The sequence below is a fragment of the Parasteatoda tepidariorum genome, chromosome 8 (assembly GCF_043381705.1).
Source record: "Parasteatoda tepidariorum isolate YZ-2023 chromosome 8, CAS_Ptep_4.0, whole genome shotgun sequence".
Classification (NCBI taxonomy): Eukaryota; Metazoa; Arthropoda; class Arachnida; order Araneae; family Theridiidae; genus Parasteatoda; species Parasteatoda tepidariorum.
In genome coordinates this window covers 39,179,794-39,197,544 of record NC_092211.1, presented here as the reverse complement: position 1 = coordinate 39,197,544, position 17,751 = coordinate 39,179,794, and the positions used below count along the sequence as shown (strand labels likewise).

The 17,751-nt window shown below is 30.9% G+C and overlaps 2 protein-coding genes across 2 annotated transcripts in view; one reads left to right on the top strand and one right to left on the bottom strand.

Annotated features, from left to right (window-relative positions):
- The window catches only part of LOC107451419 (aromatic-L-amino-acid decarboxylase), a 161,780-nt gene that overhangs the window by 80,236 nt on the left and 63,793 nt on the right, over positions 1-17,751 (bottom strand). The window lies entirely within an intron of this gene.
- LOC107451415 (glutamate receptor U1-like) overlaps positions 307-17,751 on the top strand; it is an 18,779-nt gene continuing 1,334 nt past the window's right edge. The window contains exons 1-7 of the mRNA XM_043043389.2: positions 307-935; positions 1,924-2,024; positions 2,774-2,867; positions 5,418-5,573; positions 8,372-8,519; positions 12,555-12,799; positions 15,971-16,257. Of these exons, the coding sequence (XP_042899323.1) occupies positions 906-935; positions 1,924-2,024; positions 2,774-2,867; positions 5,418-5,573; positions 8,372-8,519; positions 12,555-12,799; positions 15,971-16,257 (1,061 nt within the window). The 5' untranslated portion in view covers positions 307-905. The remainder of the gene's footprint in view (positions 936-1,923; positions 2,025-2,773; positions 2,868-5,417; positions 5,574-8,371; positions 8,520-12,554; positions 12,800-15,970; positions 16,258-17,751) is intronic.

Sequence of the window (17,751 nt, the reverse complement as noted above, 5' to 3'; positions counted from 1 at the left end):
GATTTTTATATATTTGGCAGCTTTGTATGGTAAACTAGATATTTCAAAAACATGTTTTTCGAAAATAAATTTTGTTGATATCAGTTTTTTGAAATCAGCTGTCGTTTGCCTAGTAATTATGAAACCATTAAAGTATATTTATAATAGTCAAAAAATTATGTTTCAAAAAATAATGTATGTTAATTCTTTTGAAAATGTTCAGGTCCCTGAATATAGATGGAAAATTTGACAAAATTAAAGAAGAAATTTGATCGATGCTTAGCATAATCTACGTTCGACATCCATTTTAAACATATGCGTGTCCTCGTTCTGGTAAAATATTGTTAGTTGGAAACCATACAATTATTGAAAATAAAATCTCTTTAGTTTTGTTTAAAGCCAAATTTTGTACATTATTCGTAAACCATTTATTTAATATCTTTGAGTTGAAAAACCTTTTTTAATTGACCTTGCGTGCTCAAATAATCATGCAAGATTTTGTTTTTGCTATGTGAAAATAACTGTTTGCCAGTGAAAGTTTCGCAGACATTTGTGAAATCATCCTATTACTCCTTAGTTGTTCTTTTTCACGAAGTGAAAGTTGAAGTTAAGTATTTATAACTGACAGTTAAGATGATTAAAAGACTTTTACCAGTTGTTGGAATTGATTTTCGCAAAATTTATATTCATTGTTTCATTCTTCATCGATTCTTTTGTCCCCAGGTCTTTGTGTCAATTTGCATCTTCTTCACGAGTGGCTATTATTTCATTATGATGAACCTCTTTGTGGTTCACAAACGATGAATGAACGTGTTCTCTTCAACTAATTCTAACTAAAGCCTTCGACATTTATTCTTCCAAATTCTATTCAATTCTACTTCTTGACTAAGCAGGAGCAGATAAACTGGAAGAAAACTTTTGCAAAAATGAGGAAATATCGAATAAGATATATGGCGGTAATGAAAATAAGCATTTATTTTCTTTTAGTCATTGAATTAAATTTTGATTTATTTAATTCTCTTACGTAATATTTAATTTATTCATAAATCTGGTTCTAAAATGATTCTTTTCAGTATAATTCTATTTTTGCCCAATTTTTATCAAAGTTATGTATTGTAAAATAATTGTAATAAGCTTAATTTAAATAATTTAAGCTGTTGTTGTAATTATAAATAGACGTTTTGTTAAGTGCAACAGCTCACAATTTTAGCATGTTTTCATCCTTTTATGCCCCCCTCCTCTCATAACAGTTTATAGGTGCAGTTTACATTCATTATTTATACTCTAAGAAATATATATTAACCAGCTTTAACATCTTAGTTAATTGCTCAAAAAAGTGATGGGAAAAACTAACACTTTTTGAATTGTCGAAAAAATAGCCTGTGCACCTCAAAAATAACCTCTCTAAGCTGGTTGCTCTCAACAACCTCAAGTATGAATAAAACAGCTTCTTACACCTTGAGAGGTTGATCTTTTAAGGTTGTTTTTAAGGTCAACTTCAAATAAACTTTATATCAACCTTGAAATTCCGAAACAACCTCAAATAAACCTCAAAAACACCGTGAATGCTTGTAAAGAGAGTATGACCCAATGAAAAGTACTCGTATCTTTTGGATACCAATACTTGTATCTTTTTTCTTTTCCTTTTTTTTTCTTTCTTTATTTTTTTTCTTAGATTTTAGAGTTTTTAGACAAAATTACTTTGTTATTTTAGATGGAGGCATAATTTTCTTTTAAAAACAGAAATATTTGAAACAATATCTAAATAGCATTCATTATTATTATTTTTACCCGGAAGAATAAGCATTGCTGAAAAGTTTCACATCGATTTTTGAAATGATCAGAATTTAACCAGCTTATTTTTAACTCAATTTTTCCTAACAATGCGAATTAAGGCATGATAAAAACCGTTGCAGTAAATAATGAAATTTATTATTTACTTAGTGGAACCCTTACGTCATAATTGAGACTATTGGAAATGAAACGAAATTTCGGGGCCTTACAGCTGAATTATATGAAGCGATGAAGAGGATAATGAATTTTAAGTAAGTCCCATTTTTACTTACTACTACTTATTACTTACACTACTACTTTGTAGAAAAATTTATATTGTTTCTAGGATTAGTAAAGCTTATTAAAGTCAATGTTGGCCACCCCTACAAATGAGATATTCAATCATTCAGATAATATGCCACTTAGTTTGAATTAATTTTTGAACCTCAAAGTAGTTCGTTTCTTCTCCGTCGTTGAAATAGCCTTACCAGTTTTTGAGTTTACGACTAGCAATATTCAATTCCGTAGCCTTGTGATTTAGGATCCAATCCAGAAGACAAGGAAACTCTTGGATCAAGTGCTAGGAGAAATTTACCTTTGTGGAGGACTTTTTGATGGAACTAACCCGCATATGCATTACATGGAAATGAAAACTATGAAAATCCCCATGGTTAGCCTGACGGCAAGGGGACTCTAACCCATTATCCGTTTACCACTGAGGATATTTTACAACAGCATTGTAATCTGTGCGAGTCGGGTGTTGAATAATTTCAAAGCATTGGCGAAATTAAGCAAATTTATGTATGTTTTAGTTTTTAATTCTATGTCAATCTATAAAATATTTTGCCAAAAGTGGTGCAATTGGCATCTCTCAACACAATGTCAAGAGTATTTTCAGTCATTAGAGAATAAATACTCAGTCTTTTCCCTTTACTGTCATTAAGCCATTATATTTTTCTAGAAAAGCTTTGTTATTTGTTTCTTTTTATTATTTGTTTGCTTGTTTTTTGTTTGTTTTTAGCTATGAAGCTATTCTTCAACCGGATCGATCATTTGGTGGTAAAACTCCAGATGGGGAACATTGGACAGGAATGATTGGTGACACTATTGCTAATGTAAGCCATAATTATTTCTACAGATTCGACTACAATCACGTTCATTTGATTCTTTAATATAACTCCTTTTAAGTAACGTGCCAATTGTACAAACTCTACATGCTGCAATTAATGTATGAAATCCGTCATTCTATTGAATACCCAAGCAATGTAAAAATGTCTAATATCAACCAGCGAAGTACGAAGTGATTAATATTACACGCATAGTCTAGGCCTTCTATAGAATGAGTAATAAAAGACCTCATATTATTTCATACAAATTTTATTTAAAGTAAATAATACATGGTTATTCCTAATTCCCTCTGTTTTCTGCAACCTTATGTTTATTACAACTGGCTTCAGTGGTACATGTTACTGCCATCTACTGGCTACTGCTTAAATTAAAACTTGAATACTTTCGGAATAATTTCATATGTTCTTTTTTGCCATATTCGTCTTCGTTTTTTTACTACAACGCTTCGAAACCCCGGAGGGAATTACGAATAACCCTGTAAATCTCATTTTCAGGGAGGTCACAGGCGACTAAAAATTCAAAATGTGGTAGAAACTTTTTTTTTTCTCATAACGGCAGGCACTGAACTTTCGTACTTCACCTCGGAAGATGCCGGAAGTGTTGCTCATTTAACGTTACCCACTGGGCACCTATGAACCTAAGTCACGGAGGCGAGCAACATTACCCACACCACACAGCCACAAACACCCGTTTAAAGTGTGGGCCACATTCGCACAACAGAGAACAACAACCGGAGAGAAACATCCATGCCCTGAGCGGGATTCGAACCCGCGACCATTGACTTCTCACTCAGGCACGCTGACCGCTCGGCCACCTGGCTGACTGGTGGAAACTCAATTCATTTTATTCATCATATTCATCTCATTTTAAGTTATTCATATTTGAAACAAAAACATTCTTTGCATATACTTTCTATATTAAACAGGAAAAAAATGCGCTGTTACGAAGTTGCAAATTTCAATTTCTTTTAATAAAAGTTTGAATTTTATTAGCCAACACTTTTAGAGTGATATTTCTTCCTATTCAATGGTGTTCAGTCTTTACAGTGGTATTATTCTTTTCACTATTTAAAGTGGTTAGCAAATGTTGTGCTCAATCATTTCGCTTATGATTTGATAAACTTGACAATAATTTTAACCACCTCGACTTCTAAACAATTTGAATAAATATAAAAGGGCTTAATAATTTAGAGCTTTTAACTTTCTATGCCTTTTAAGCAAATTTCTTATATCGTTAGCTTAATTTTACGTTTTAATGCTAATTAAAACCTGATTTAAAGTTATTTTGAATCATGCGAATGATTCAAAAGTTCATATTAAACGATATTTTCTTACAGTTATTTCATGGTGTGTCATTTAAAATGCTGGGAAAATTAACCAAAATTCTGAAGGCTTTAGATTTTGATCATCTACCAGGCTATGAAATATTTTGCAAATTGCGTAGTAGTTGGCAGCTCTGATAAGCATGCTGTGTCTGGCACCCCTTCTCCCTTCCAATAAATTCCCCCTTCATATATTTCCCATTATCGACAAATCAGTTAAAGCCGTTTCACGGCAGTGTACCGAGATGGACTCTATTTCTAACGTTCTAGTCGTGCTGCGAAGTTTCTTAAGCGATTATAAAAAGGAGCAATCAATTTATACCTTAATTGTTATTGCAATACCACTTTAAATGTTGTAGGAATCTATATCTTTCAGGTTTTTAACTATATAAATTTTTATATAGGCATCTATTTTTATATTATACTGAACCGTAACTACAGGCCGGGATAGCCTGGTTGGCAGGGTGCTTGATTTACGTTTGTGATAACGGGAGTTCGATTCCAGCCTGCCGAAGACTCCCCGTGTAGTAAATAGTGACTTGTGCACATTAAATCTGTCGTGTCACAAAGTCCTCCATGTTCCCATAACAAATCAATGCCCTCTGGGGGTACTGATCGCTCTCTGGTTCAGGTTAAAATTACGATCTGCGGATGAATGAATGGATGTATGAATGGGTTCGTCCTATAAACGGGAGTGACGCATGGGTGTAGTAGAAGTAGAATTCTTGGCCATAGATAGCGCCACTGGAAAACACGAACAATCGCACCCTTTCTTCCTCAATGGCCGTCGACAGCAACAACCGTAACTACAACGTTACTCATATTGCAAATTATTCATGTTTAAAGCAAAAACATTCTTCCCTTTCATTTTCAATAGTAATCTGAAAAAGTAGTGCAAGAAAAAGTTGTTAAGTTTACATTTTAACTAGTCACCAAAAGCATCTATGATTATACCATATCGATCACTAAGGGTCGACATCGGTCACTTTGGTGACTTTTGTGTTATAACATTTAATAAGTCTTGGTAGTCTTCCTTAGTTTTCCTTAAACTAAGTGAGATATTTAATGATTTTATTAAGAGCTTTTTTTCCTTCCGGAAGCAGAAATAGCTCTAAATTTATAAATTAATTAATTAAAAGAATAAGTACACTATTAATTCATTAACTTAAAATAAAAGTATAAAATCTCATGAACTGAATTTATGTGTTTGTTTCAGGAAACAGATTTATCCGGTCCGTATTTCATTGATGAGGAAACTTATATAGCCATGAAATACGCCAAACCTTTAGGCTTTTCTCAGTTAGCTATAGCGTCAGGAGTTATCTCAACCAGTTCTAATTCATTTCTAGTATTTCAAATAATTACAAGGGAGGTAAAATTTTTCAATTCTGTACTTAATGTAAATTTACTATATTAAATTATTTAATGAAAATTTTTTTCGCAATAGCATAATCTATATAATATAAAACTTCATACATATAATAACCATTGTTTATTTAAAATAACATCTTCTCATTAAAAATTTTGTTCTTTTGTGTAGGTCATAATCTTGACTAGAACACAGAGTGATCTACACTAGTACCATTAAATCAAATATGGCATTTTGGAAATGCGAGTATATTGGCTAAACTTCTACTAATTAAACATATGTTAACTTTAACAGCTGACAGCTATTGTGGTGCAAATGCAAGCTATCCTCGAGTAGTCGCAATTTTGAGTTCTTTTCAATTATTGCGGAGTTTTGAAAAGACGCAAATAAAAATTGAAATTTTCACTTGGAACATATTTTTACAAAACGTGTTTATAGCGTGTAAAAACGAGTAACCGAATTGATGAACTATAGAATAAAAAAAAGAGAAAATTAGTGATGTTGTGAAACAATGAACTATTGAATCAATAAATGACAAAATTAAAGACACTGCGAAACAATGAACTATCGAATTAATAAACGAGAAATTTGGTAAACGTGTCGAAACAATGAACAATCGAATCAATAAAGGAGAAATATAGTGAAACTACGAGACAATGGACCGAATTCGGTAATTTCGAATTGTTAGTATATTGACTAAACCTCTAGTAATTCAACATATGTTAGCTTTAACAGCTAAAATCCATTATGATGCATTAAAATGCAAGCTATCCGCGAGCAGCCGCAATTTTGAGTGCTTTCCAGTGATTTGCGGAGGTTTGAAAACACACAAATAAAAATTGCAATTTTCACTTAGGACTCATTTTTACAAAACGCGTAATTGATCGGTGTTCGAACGAATTGACGATCCATAAAATCAATAAATGAGAAAATTAGTGAATCTGCGAAACAATGAACTATCGAATTAATAAATGAAAAATTTAGTGAACTGCGAAACAATAAATCAGCTGATCATTGAATAAGCATTGAAGTCAACGAAGCTAATAATTCAAAAAATCATTTTAAGGCTAGGGTGAATCATCGAATCAATAAAAGAGTTGCTCAATGTCTCAAGAATTAAAGAATCAGAAAATTAATGAATCCGCAAAAGCAATCTGTATATCACTTCAATAAGCGAATCAGTGAAATAATGCTCGAGCAAATAAATCACTCAATATGCGAAAATCTATAAAAAATTTATGTTGTGACAAGTCAATTAATAAAGTAATAAAAGAGTCAACTGATAAATAAATTAGCCGTTTAAAGAATCAATGAATACGCGAATTGGGTTAACAATTGAGTTAATTGCAAAATCTGTAGTGAATCAATAAATCACGAACAAATAAACAAGGGAAATAAATCAGTGATTCAATTTATCAATAAAAAAATAAGCTAAAAATCTGGAAATTCAACGAAAATTTGGAAAAGTATTTTGGTGTTAAAAAATTTCGAATTTTACGTCGCCGTAACACCCAGCTTTAGTGAACCTTTTAATATAACTCTTTTTTTATCGCATAAAAACAAACAAACAAAAACACCGTTTTAGTATTTTTCCCCCTCTTTAGTACTTTTCTTTCAAAATATTTTTTCCACTGCGTGACTACTGCTTCTAATTCATAAACTTCGATAATAAGTCTCTCTTCATTGATTCAAACGGCAGTATTTTGAATCGATAACAACGGTAGAATTAATAAATAGATAACGAAATATCAAAAGTACTAATGGAATTAACCAATAAAAACAATAGTTTTACATTTTCTACCCTACACTTATCTCTTTTGACTACTTTTCTAATTACGATAAATATTACTTACATAACAAGGCAAATATTACCAAATGTTACATAACCAGATATTTAAGTGTTCGGTTAATTTGAATGAAGTTTGGAAAGATCAATCAATTATAAGTTACATAACATTAAATGTCATGAAACGTAAATTTTTGGTTGTGAAATATTGACTGGAATCAATAAAATTGTGTTAAAATTCTTGTAAAAATGAGTTGTTTTTTTAAATTACCATAGTTACCTTAAAGCTTCTAAAAATCATTTGCTTTATATGTTTCTAGTTATATAAATTATTGTATATTTATGGCTACCCAAAAAAATTTAAATTACACTTTGGCTTAAATTTTTCGTCACATTTATACAAATACTTGATCTTGCCTAATTCGGGTATGACGATTTCAAATCTAAAACTAGTTTTGTTCTTAAAACTATAGATTTTTGTTTTAAAAAAAAGGTATTTTTAGTCTACTTAATGTCAAAATGTAAAATTTTCAAAACGTTTCATATTGCAGGTGGTCGCATAAATCTTGCGACAAATTTCTAGGAAAGTTAAAACGTATCATCAGTATTAAAACTGCTTGCCCGGAAATGTCATCGTAGGCGGCTAAGGCCGCTTCTCTGTTTTGAAATGTTCAGAAGCGCACAAAAAATCGAGAAGCGCCCTCAGAGGTGTAAGACGATATTTTTGGACGTGGGTTGCTATGCAATTTAAATATTGATGATGTGCTCTAACTCCCCCAATAGTTTGTCACAACATTTATCCGACCCCTTTGTTAAATATAACGTTTTTAATTCGACCAAAAATCGACTAAAAATGACAATAATAAAAAATTGTAATTTGGAGAAAGAAACCGGTTGCAGATTTTAGATCAGCGAAACAAAAGTATCTAAGATCTTTTGAAGTAAATAAAAAAAATTGTTCTCCCTATGTTAGTATTCAGGCACAATTATAATTGACTTTTATCGTTTTTGGAAGGTATGGTTACTGCTTATTGTAGCATTAGTTTGCGTAGCTTCTACTGCAAGCATCATATTCTTCTTGAGACAAACAATTTCGAACATGTCCTGGTTAAAAGTACTAGCTACATATGCAGAACTGTTAACTGCCTCTCTCCTTGGCCAAAGTAAGCACATTTTACTGATTTTAGTCTATGCAGTAATAAATGCATTTATGCTTCATACAGGAATGCCAAATTTCTACGCTTTTGGTGAAATATTTCTGTAGTGGTAGCTAAATTTATGCTTCAATGATTTTTATTTTGTAAATTTGATTTGAAGTTATTTTTTCCATTGCTATATGTAAATGTGTGAATGAGTCAAAAAAGCTCATATGATGTGCAGTTTTGTTCTTTAGCAAAAAGCATGGTAGGTGGCACATTATGACCACCCTCCATCTATAACAATGGGCTCGCCCAGGTTTTCATGGTTTCTCGCCCAGGAACAATGTTTTCATGGGGCACATTAGGACCCCTAATCCTCATAGAACAATCCCTGACGTCTGTAAGCTACATAGTTGCAGACCGGGTTCACCCATTCATGGCAACAGTTTTTCCTGCGGGGGATGGTGTTTACCAACAGGATAATGCACCATGTCATAAGGGTCGAATCGTCATGGATTGGTTCGAGGAACATTGCAGTGACTTTCAAGTCATGTCTTGGCCCCCAAATTCACCTGACCTTAATCCAATAGAGCATTTGTGGTCCTACTTGGAAAACCAAATTCATGCTGCCACTCTACACCCTCGCAATGTGAGGTAATTGCAAGACCAGTTGGTGAGCGCTTGGTACCAGATACCTCAAACTACCTATCATCACCTTGTGGAATCAATGCCACGGCGGGTGCTAGCAGTTTTGAGGGCTAAAGGTGGTCCTACATGTTATTAGCAGGGTAGTCATAATGTAAGGGCTCTTGGGTGTACATATATATATATATATACATATATATATACTGACTTAACTGACGACTATATATCTTATCGTTATTTTCTTTTCCTGTTTTTCTTCTAAAATATTTTTTGAAAAAATTTCTATTTTTAATAATTTTTCTTCTTTCTTTTTCGAAATATATTTTTTCCTTGTTATCTTTTGATTTTCAGAATTCGATTTTTATGAGTTCTAAGCACTCGCAGCTTAAGCTCAGTTTTTCTTAATTTTCTTTATTTTCTTTCCTAACTCTCTTTTATTTAATTCTTTTCTCTCGCTTTTGTCTTTTAATTGAACTTCAATCATTAAATAAAAATTATAGCATACCATTATGAAAATTACTTTCATTTAATCTATTTATGAGCAAAATTTTCGATGAAATCAATTAGCATTATTATTTAACTTTATTACATCTCTACGTATTATAAAATGATAATTGCCGTTTTACCTTTCTATACATTCTCATTGAACAGGAAAATCGCTTGATAGAGTCATTAATAAGTAAAGATAATCATCAGCATAAAATCAATCATTAGCATAAAATCAATAAAAGTTAAAACGGTATTAACTTGTAACTATTTGTTTATCCATTATTCAACCAACCATTTAGTAGTAATAGTTATATACCATCCCTTTCTTTTTTTTTTGATTATGATACACACTTAAAGATTTACACCTAAATGTGTTGTTACTTCATTATATTATTAAGTTAAAGTATGATATTACCTTACATATTTTAATGAAGCTTTTTAATTTACGGTTTACGCCTTCACCAACATTTTACGATTAGATATTTTTTATTTTTCCAGATAGATAGCAACCTAGATATGTATCTCTTTAAAGTATTCATATCGGGAACAGTTTTTAGAAAGTTGTATTTAAATCTAATTATCAGATTCAATGCAACTTCAATAATTCAATAAGTTCACATATATTTGTCACATATTTTTGTGACATATCATAAATTTACATATATTTTAAAGTTAAAATATGGAGAGAAGAAATACGTACGAGTCTTTTTTCAATTTCGTTTTAAATATAGAGTTAGATCACTAAAAAAGATCGTCGGCAAATTGATATTGACGAATAATCATACGTAAGCATGATTTTGAAAATTAATCTATGTTTTTTTCGCGCAATGCAAAGGTGAAACAATGCTAATGAAAATACAAAACAATTATTAAAAATGGAGTATGATAAACATCGAAACAAAGCTCGAGGCAAAGTCCAAATTCACAATCTTTGGACAAAATTCGTATTTCGTTGCAATTTTTTTTTTTTACCAGTCTCAATTTTTAAGCAACAAAGAGCACGCAAAATGCTGTAAAACATGTTTGTATATTTCTCAGAAATGTGAACAACTAACGACATCCTTTAACCATAGAAGTGCTTTTAACCTAGATCTGGAAGAGAGGGTTGCACAGTTAAATAACGGGGGGAAATGCATCAGTACAGAACTCACGGGTTGCGCAAATTTCTACGTTGCCATAGAAATCAAAAGATACGCGTCGAGAGGGTTAAAGCAACGAACTGTCATTAGTGAAGATGTGAGATGTTATTCCCGCCAGCTCACTGTGGGCCAGAAGACCATGATCTTTGGCCAAACGTCAAAAATTAAATTTTCAATTAAAATATGTGTAGGCAGTTTTAATATAGCCCAAATTAAGTATTCATAATCATTCCAAACATTATAATTTACTTTTTGGACCGATAAGAGTACAATGAAATGAAAAATATGTTAAAAAACTTTTTTTTAATGCAACTTTTAAATTTTTATTTCAGAAATATATATGGGAATTTCACCTTACTGTTACATTTTAATCAGAGTAATTAGTCTGAAATTATAGTACAATTTTTCAATTTGTTGGATTAGTTAATACTCTTGACAAACTTATAGTTTATATCTTGTCATATGACATTTTACAATGTTTGAATGACTTTCGAAACTTAGTAATTCCCCGAGGTAATTAGTTAAATTTTTTTTTGTTGTCTTCTTTGATGTTTTCTTTCGAAAAAATCTGCCCAATTTTGCCCGTATTGCGAAGGTGGACTAAATATATCGAAGAACAAAAATTATGTTTTTTTTTCTTCATATTTTCGCGTTATTTTGTAATATTACTTCGGAAATATAATTTGCTTTTCATTTTTATTATAAAATTGCGAAAATTATTATATTTTCATTGCTATATTTAGTTATTTAAGCGTACTATATTATTTTTTTTTAGTTTTTACTCGCCATATTTCAGCCGCCATATTGTTTTCTTGGGTATTTTTAGTGTATTTCAAAATTTCAACTGTGAATTCAATTTACCTGCTCATAAAAACTCCTAAATAAAATCCCCCAAATTTTGAAACAAAATTTTATCGAAATACAAATTTTGGCCACGAAACTTTGGATGCTGGTCCACTGTGCAGCTGATTAAACCCCATCCAGCATTAAATCTTTAGGAATAGCTTGTTTTTTGAATCAAAGGTGGTCGGTACGCAATGCTGGTCTCATTGCCATCATCATGCTACTAATAACGAAATTGTTAAGCCATAACCTCCTTGTTACTATTGGCTTCATTATTAAAATGTATTTAGCTGAAAGATAGTTTTTTTTCTCATAATATATTACAAATATTTTTTATTGGATCTGAAGTCAGAACACAGTGATTTCTTTAAATCTAAAGTGGTATGTAAATTAAATAAATTGCTACTTGGTACAATCAAATAAGTTCTACCACTTTATTTATAGATGTGTTTTTTATATATAAACCATTTTTTCCGGCTGGACTATTTTAAGGTAATTGAAGTATCATTAAAAAAATTTTTATGTGTCTTAAGAGTTTTCTTTTCATTTCATATAAACTGTAAATATTTTCAAAAAATTTCAGTATTTTTAGCATAAATTTTTTTAATTTTACTTCATAAGAGCATTATTGGGTTGTCCACCAAAATTGGGAAAAATATAAGTATTTTAGGTTATTTGTATCCTTCAAAAAAATTTCTATTAAAGATCATTGGAAATTTAAAAAAACCTTTGGAATATTATGCAATATTCAAGTGGAAGTTAAATTGAAACGTTTTTCAATAACTTTGAGAAAACTTAGCTACCACTTTTTGATTTTTAACAGATTGGGACAGTCCCGAACTTGCCACGAAAAAAACAAATAGCACTCTAAGTAAATATTTAATATTTCTAAAAAAAATTGAAATATTTTGTTTCCTTATCAGTTTTTTTCATTGTTGCCTAGATCTTGGAAAGAAAACCAGATGGTATTTACGATACGTCGAATCCTTAACAAGTTTTCGCATTTTGGAAACTGCATGGTTTTTACAAATGGTTCTTATACTAATGAGTACTTACAAAGGAATTATAATATCAACTTTCACTACCGATAAAGTAATACCCAGAATAAGTACTTTAGAAGAACTGATGAAAGATCAATCAATGGAAGTGAAGGCCTTTAAAGGTTTTTGGACAGAAGCTTGTTTTACTGTAAGTTCACATAGTATTATTAATTTTTTTTTAAGGATAATCAGGTAAATCTTTACCTTAGGAAAGTTAACAACATGCAGGGTGACAGGAAATAATTAGAACATATGAAAATTAATTATCTTAAGAAACTGAAGCGGAAAAGTATTCTTATTATCAGTGTAAAAACTTTATTCGTTTCAAAAATTAGAATGAAAAAAGTCGACATGTTTCGAGCACTCAGAACAGGCGCTCATTTTTAAGACCTATCAACATGAGAGTGATGAAAACAAAACAGATTTGAAAAAAGAAAAGTGACGTTGCCGAAGAAAAAATGGAAGAAGAAATAAAGGTGAAAGTAAATTAGAGAAACATGAATTCCACTCCATGCCACTAGGAAATGGATCCTGCCTGATTTTTCACTGTCAGTTACCGTTATTCCCACGGATAGCGCTTTTTTCCCTTCTTATTTTGATTTTCACCTTCATTTTTTCCCATTTTTGTATTCATGACGTTTTGTTGTTTCTTTTTTAAAATATGTTTTGCTTTCATCAATCACGTGTGAATCTTGACAGAAAGCAACTTTTTGTGTGCTCGAAACAGCCATCGAGGTTTTTTATATTAATTTTTCAAGCTAACGAAGGTTTTTAATTGACAAGTTTAACTTTGACGTACAATATGCAAATTTTAAATGCTTATTAAAAAACTAAAGGCATCCAAAAATAGGAAAGCATTGCTACTAGTAACATATTTATAAATTTACAAAGTGATCCTCTTCAGCTTTAGAACACAGTAGTAAGCATGAGACAAAATTTTGCCTCAGCTCACCCAAAGATATTTTGTCCCATATCTTTGCATCCTATTTTGTCTCGTTCCTTGCTCGTAGAATTTTTAAGGATTTCAAAATCTTACTCTTGCCTCCGAGGTAGAAGTGGAACAATCTATTGGATTAAAGTGAATAAGACGATTCTTATGTTATAAAAAGTTCTGAAAAACGCGCATTGCCCCCCTTTCCTGCGTGGTGGAGCAAAATCTTGCTGAAAAGCTATTTTTCTTCAGTGAACTAAGAAGACTATAATATTATAATATATTAAAATGATTTTGCTGCAAGTTGCAATAAAAATATTTGGTTCTAAGCTTTATACCAGTTAGTTCTTGACACCTTGTTTATTTATATATTTTCTGCCTGTCAAGCTCAATTTGTAGAAGCATGTTGCTGTTGGCCTTATTCGAGGAAACGATTTTATTGAAATTAGCTGATGAACAGGTGGTGGCTTTTTCGTAGATTTTGATTTTTGCATTGAATATAGCTATGTGTTGGCCTATTTTATAAATGTTGAGTTTCCTATGTATAGTATCATTTCTGACAAACCATCTTGTTTGGTAATTTTTCATAATTAATATTTATTTTGGCAGACTATTAGTTTTTTAGGTTGAGTTTGAGTTATAAATTTTCCATACAAGCGAGGCACATTGTTAAGATGGGGCAAATTAGAGTCAAGCACAGTAATCTTTTGATTTTTACCTACATGTTGGATTGGAAGAGCAGTACCTGAAGTTTATTACTAGTGCTTTACTAGTTACACTTTGATTATGGTCATTCCAGTTGAATTCTTTTAATTAGTTCTAAGGTAAATAGCTAAGTTCAAGGTGCTTAGCTTTATTAACCATTGATATCGTTTCATTAAATAAGACTAGCTGGTTTTGTAGGCAAGTGTTTTTTTCTCGGTAGTTCGTATTCTAAATAATAGTGATTTACTTAAAATAGTCAGTCCGTTTACTTGAAACTTCAGTCCAGACACTACTCTTCTATCACATAGATCTTCTCTTGTATTTTACAAGAGAAGGGTGATAAGAGAAGAACAATGGCGATGTTAGATTTTTAACTAGACTATTATTCTGTGTCATGAACATACAGTGGAGTAAGACAATTGTAATCTAGTGTGATTGATTGCGAAGTCATGTGTATAAAGAATATATTGTATCGATCTCAAGAATGTGCATAGCTACATACCACTATTGATTCTCCTTTTCATTTTTACAATTAAAGGAGTCTGTAAATTTCTTTATAATCATTGGATTTTTAAATATAATTTAAAATAATTTTGGTTACCAACTACTTGCAAATAAATCAATTACATATGTTAATTAAAGTTTTTCAAGCGATAATATCACCGATTAGTGTCATTAATCAAAGAATTACAGGAATTGCTCAAAAATGAAGAAGTGCTCCGCCTTCTGCGGGGGATCATCGGGGAAACATCTCAATCCCAGTGAGTTCTATTTTTATTTTCAAGACTCTCAAGTTAAATTCACTGAACTTTTCACAGTAGACTTTTACTTAAGTTAAATTAAATTACATTATGATTAATTTTCTGATAATATAGCCAATTTATGCATATATATTTATCAACTTATGTCTGTTAAATTCTTTTGTAAATTCTATTGTATTTAATGAGCAATATTTCTCTGATAAAATATATTTACTGCATTTTCTCCAAATATGTTATTTTATCATGTATAAAGGTAGGATTTATCTATATTCATCAATTATGTCTTTTATTTTTCAAAAATCCAATTTTTTGTACACATCAAATCATGTTTTATCTTTAATTTTTAATTTAAGTCTACAATCAATATTTATAGTGTTATGTAAAAACGTCAATTTGTCATATTGAATTTTTTCATTGTTTTATTATTTCACAAGCAAACGGCTTGATTTTTTTTATGGCTACCACACAAGCGATAATATGCTTAAGACCTGGCAAATGAATAAAATGTTATTACTTACTTACTTACTTTAATTATTTTTAATTTTCTTTTACTACCACTTGGGAAATTCATCTTTGGAACGATTAACCCTTTGCGAAACAGTAAGTTTCGATTTAAAATTTTTGTCAGGGTAGGCATGCTGCGAAAACCAGCATACTTTAGCTCTTTCCTTGCTTTTAAAGAATAGTGGTTGCTAAACGTTTAAAAGCAATAAGTTTTACATTCCTGGTAGTTTATAATACTTGTTGAATTAGTGTTGCCAGACTGGCTTCATTACAGCGGAAAGAGTAAAATTTGGCTGGTATAATAATAAGGTAGTTTGAAATATTCGTCAATATAATATGATTTAATGCTCTAGCTGCTTTTCCGTCTATTTATTTTCTATTTTCTACTTCTAATTGATTGTTTCATTTTCTCTCTTAGAGTAAATATAACAAAATGTACAAATCAATAGCACACAGAATGGTTGGTCATCTTGTCCCTCACGTAGCAGATTTTTCAAAACTTCCTGCTTGGATAGACTCCATAGAAGAAGGCAAAGTTGTTTTCATCGAAGAGAACGTATTAATGAGAAACATCATTGGTGAACGTTTTAAACAAACTGGAAAATGCCTAATTCGTGCTACCCCTATTGATTTTGGATCAGCTTACATCGCGCTAGCATTTAACAAGGACTTTCCAGATGATGTCAAAAACAAGTTTGATGAAAAGTAAGTTTGATAGGAGTTTTTAAATTGAAGATATTGCTTCAGTGTTTTTTCTGTAGAATATTTACATATACATGTTTACGCTGTTATAACTGTTAATACATATCTTTGGAGGAATTCTTTTTAGAAAAAAAATTATGAACTGAGAAATTTTAATTTTTTAACTTTCATCCTTTTTGAACAAAAATCTTTCATAACTCAAAAAGTATTCCTGCTGACGCTGAAACACTGTATTCTCAAAAAATTTCAAAACGACGATCATGAGTAGTTTCTTAGATAAGGTATATCGAAAAAGGTCAGTTTTAGCACTACTTTACCGAATCCCCTTAAGAATAAATGTGATGAAAATAAATAAGTTATTTTTTTTAATCAAAGAGTGTGCTGTGTAACAATCAGTTTTCCAGTTTAACAATTCATTTTGAAAAATTATAGCAAAACGGATGAATATTTTCCTTATATCGCATGACTATTTGAGAAGGACTTTTAAGCTGATGGATAACGAAAACAATTCTGACAAAAAATTTAAAAAAATTTCAATTGCAAATGATTTAAAAACAGTAACAAGTAAATATTATTGATCTCACTTTATTCCTTAAATATTTATAAGTCAATTATTATAAGTCAATATTTCCTAATATCCGAATATAAACCATAAAATCATCGGAAAAGTTCGTCAATGCCTCCTTTTAAGCCAATCCTATTTCAATTCTTAAGTTATTTCCATTTATTTCTGATTTAAGTCTGAATGATGTAATAAATATCATTAAAACTGCCAATTTCACTCGCTTTTTCCGGAGTTTTTGTTAAGTATTTAAAGTGATAGACAGTGAATGTATAATTAAATATTTTATTTAAAATGATTTTGGCTACAAGGATATTAGCAACATTTAAATAACACAAAGATTAATAACACAACTGAATTTTGTGAAGTTTTTAAGTGTTACGAAAGTTTAAGAATATTTGTTTTTGTAACATGCAATAAAGAGGTGGAACAACGTGGTATGTGCCTCTGATTTGAAAAGCACCACAATGCTTATTTACTCATTTAGCTAGAATAGTCACCCATTTAACAATGCTTATTCGCTCATACAACTATAGTTCGTTCACCAGAAGTTGAGACTTGGCTCCACCTCCTGGGACGCAGAGTTCATTTCAGCGCGGGAGTTAGAAGAGAAACATCTCCGTTGTTGAAATTGAGACAACCCTTAATTTGCGCCAAACACGAAAAGTGAATTATTTTTCAGTCACTTACTTTGCTTTATCATCTACTATTGTACATTTTGTTACACTAGCTAATTAAATATAGTTTAAATTTAAAAACTGCTGTACTCCCAGCGAAATGACTCATAAAGGACAAAGTATTCACTCAAAAGAAAGAAATATCATAAGAAATGGTGCAAAATATCATCAAATTTATGAAATATTTATTGTTAAAAAAATGTACATAAAGCTTGCGAAATAAATATTTTTGCTAAACGATCGCCAAATAGCAAGATT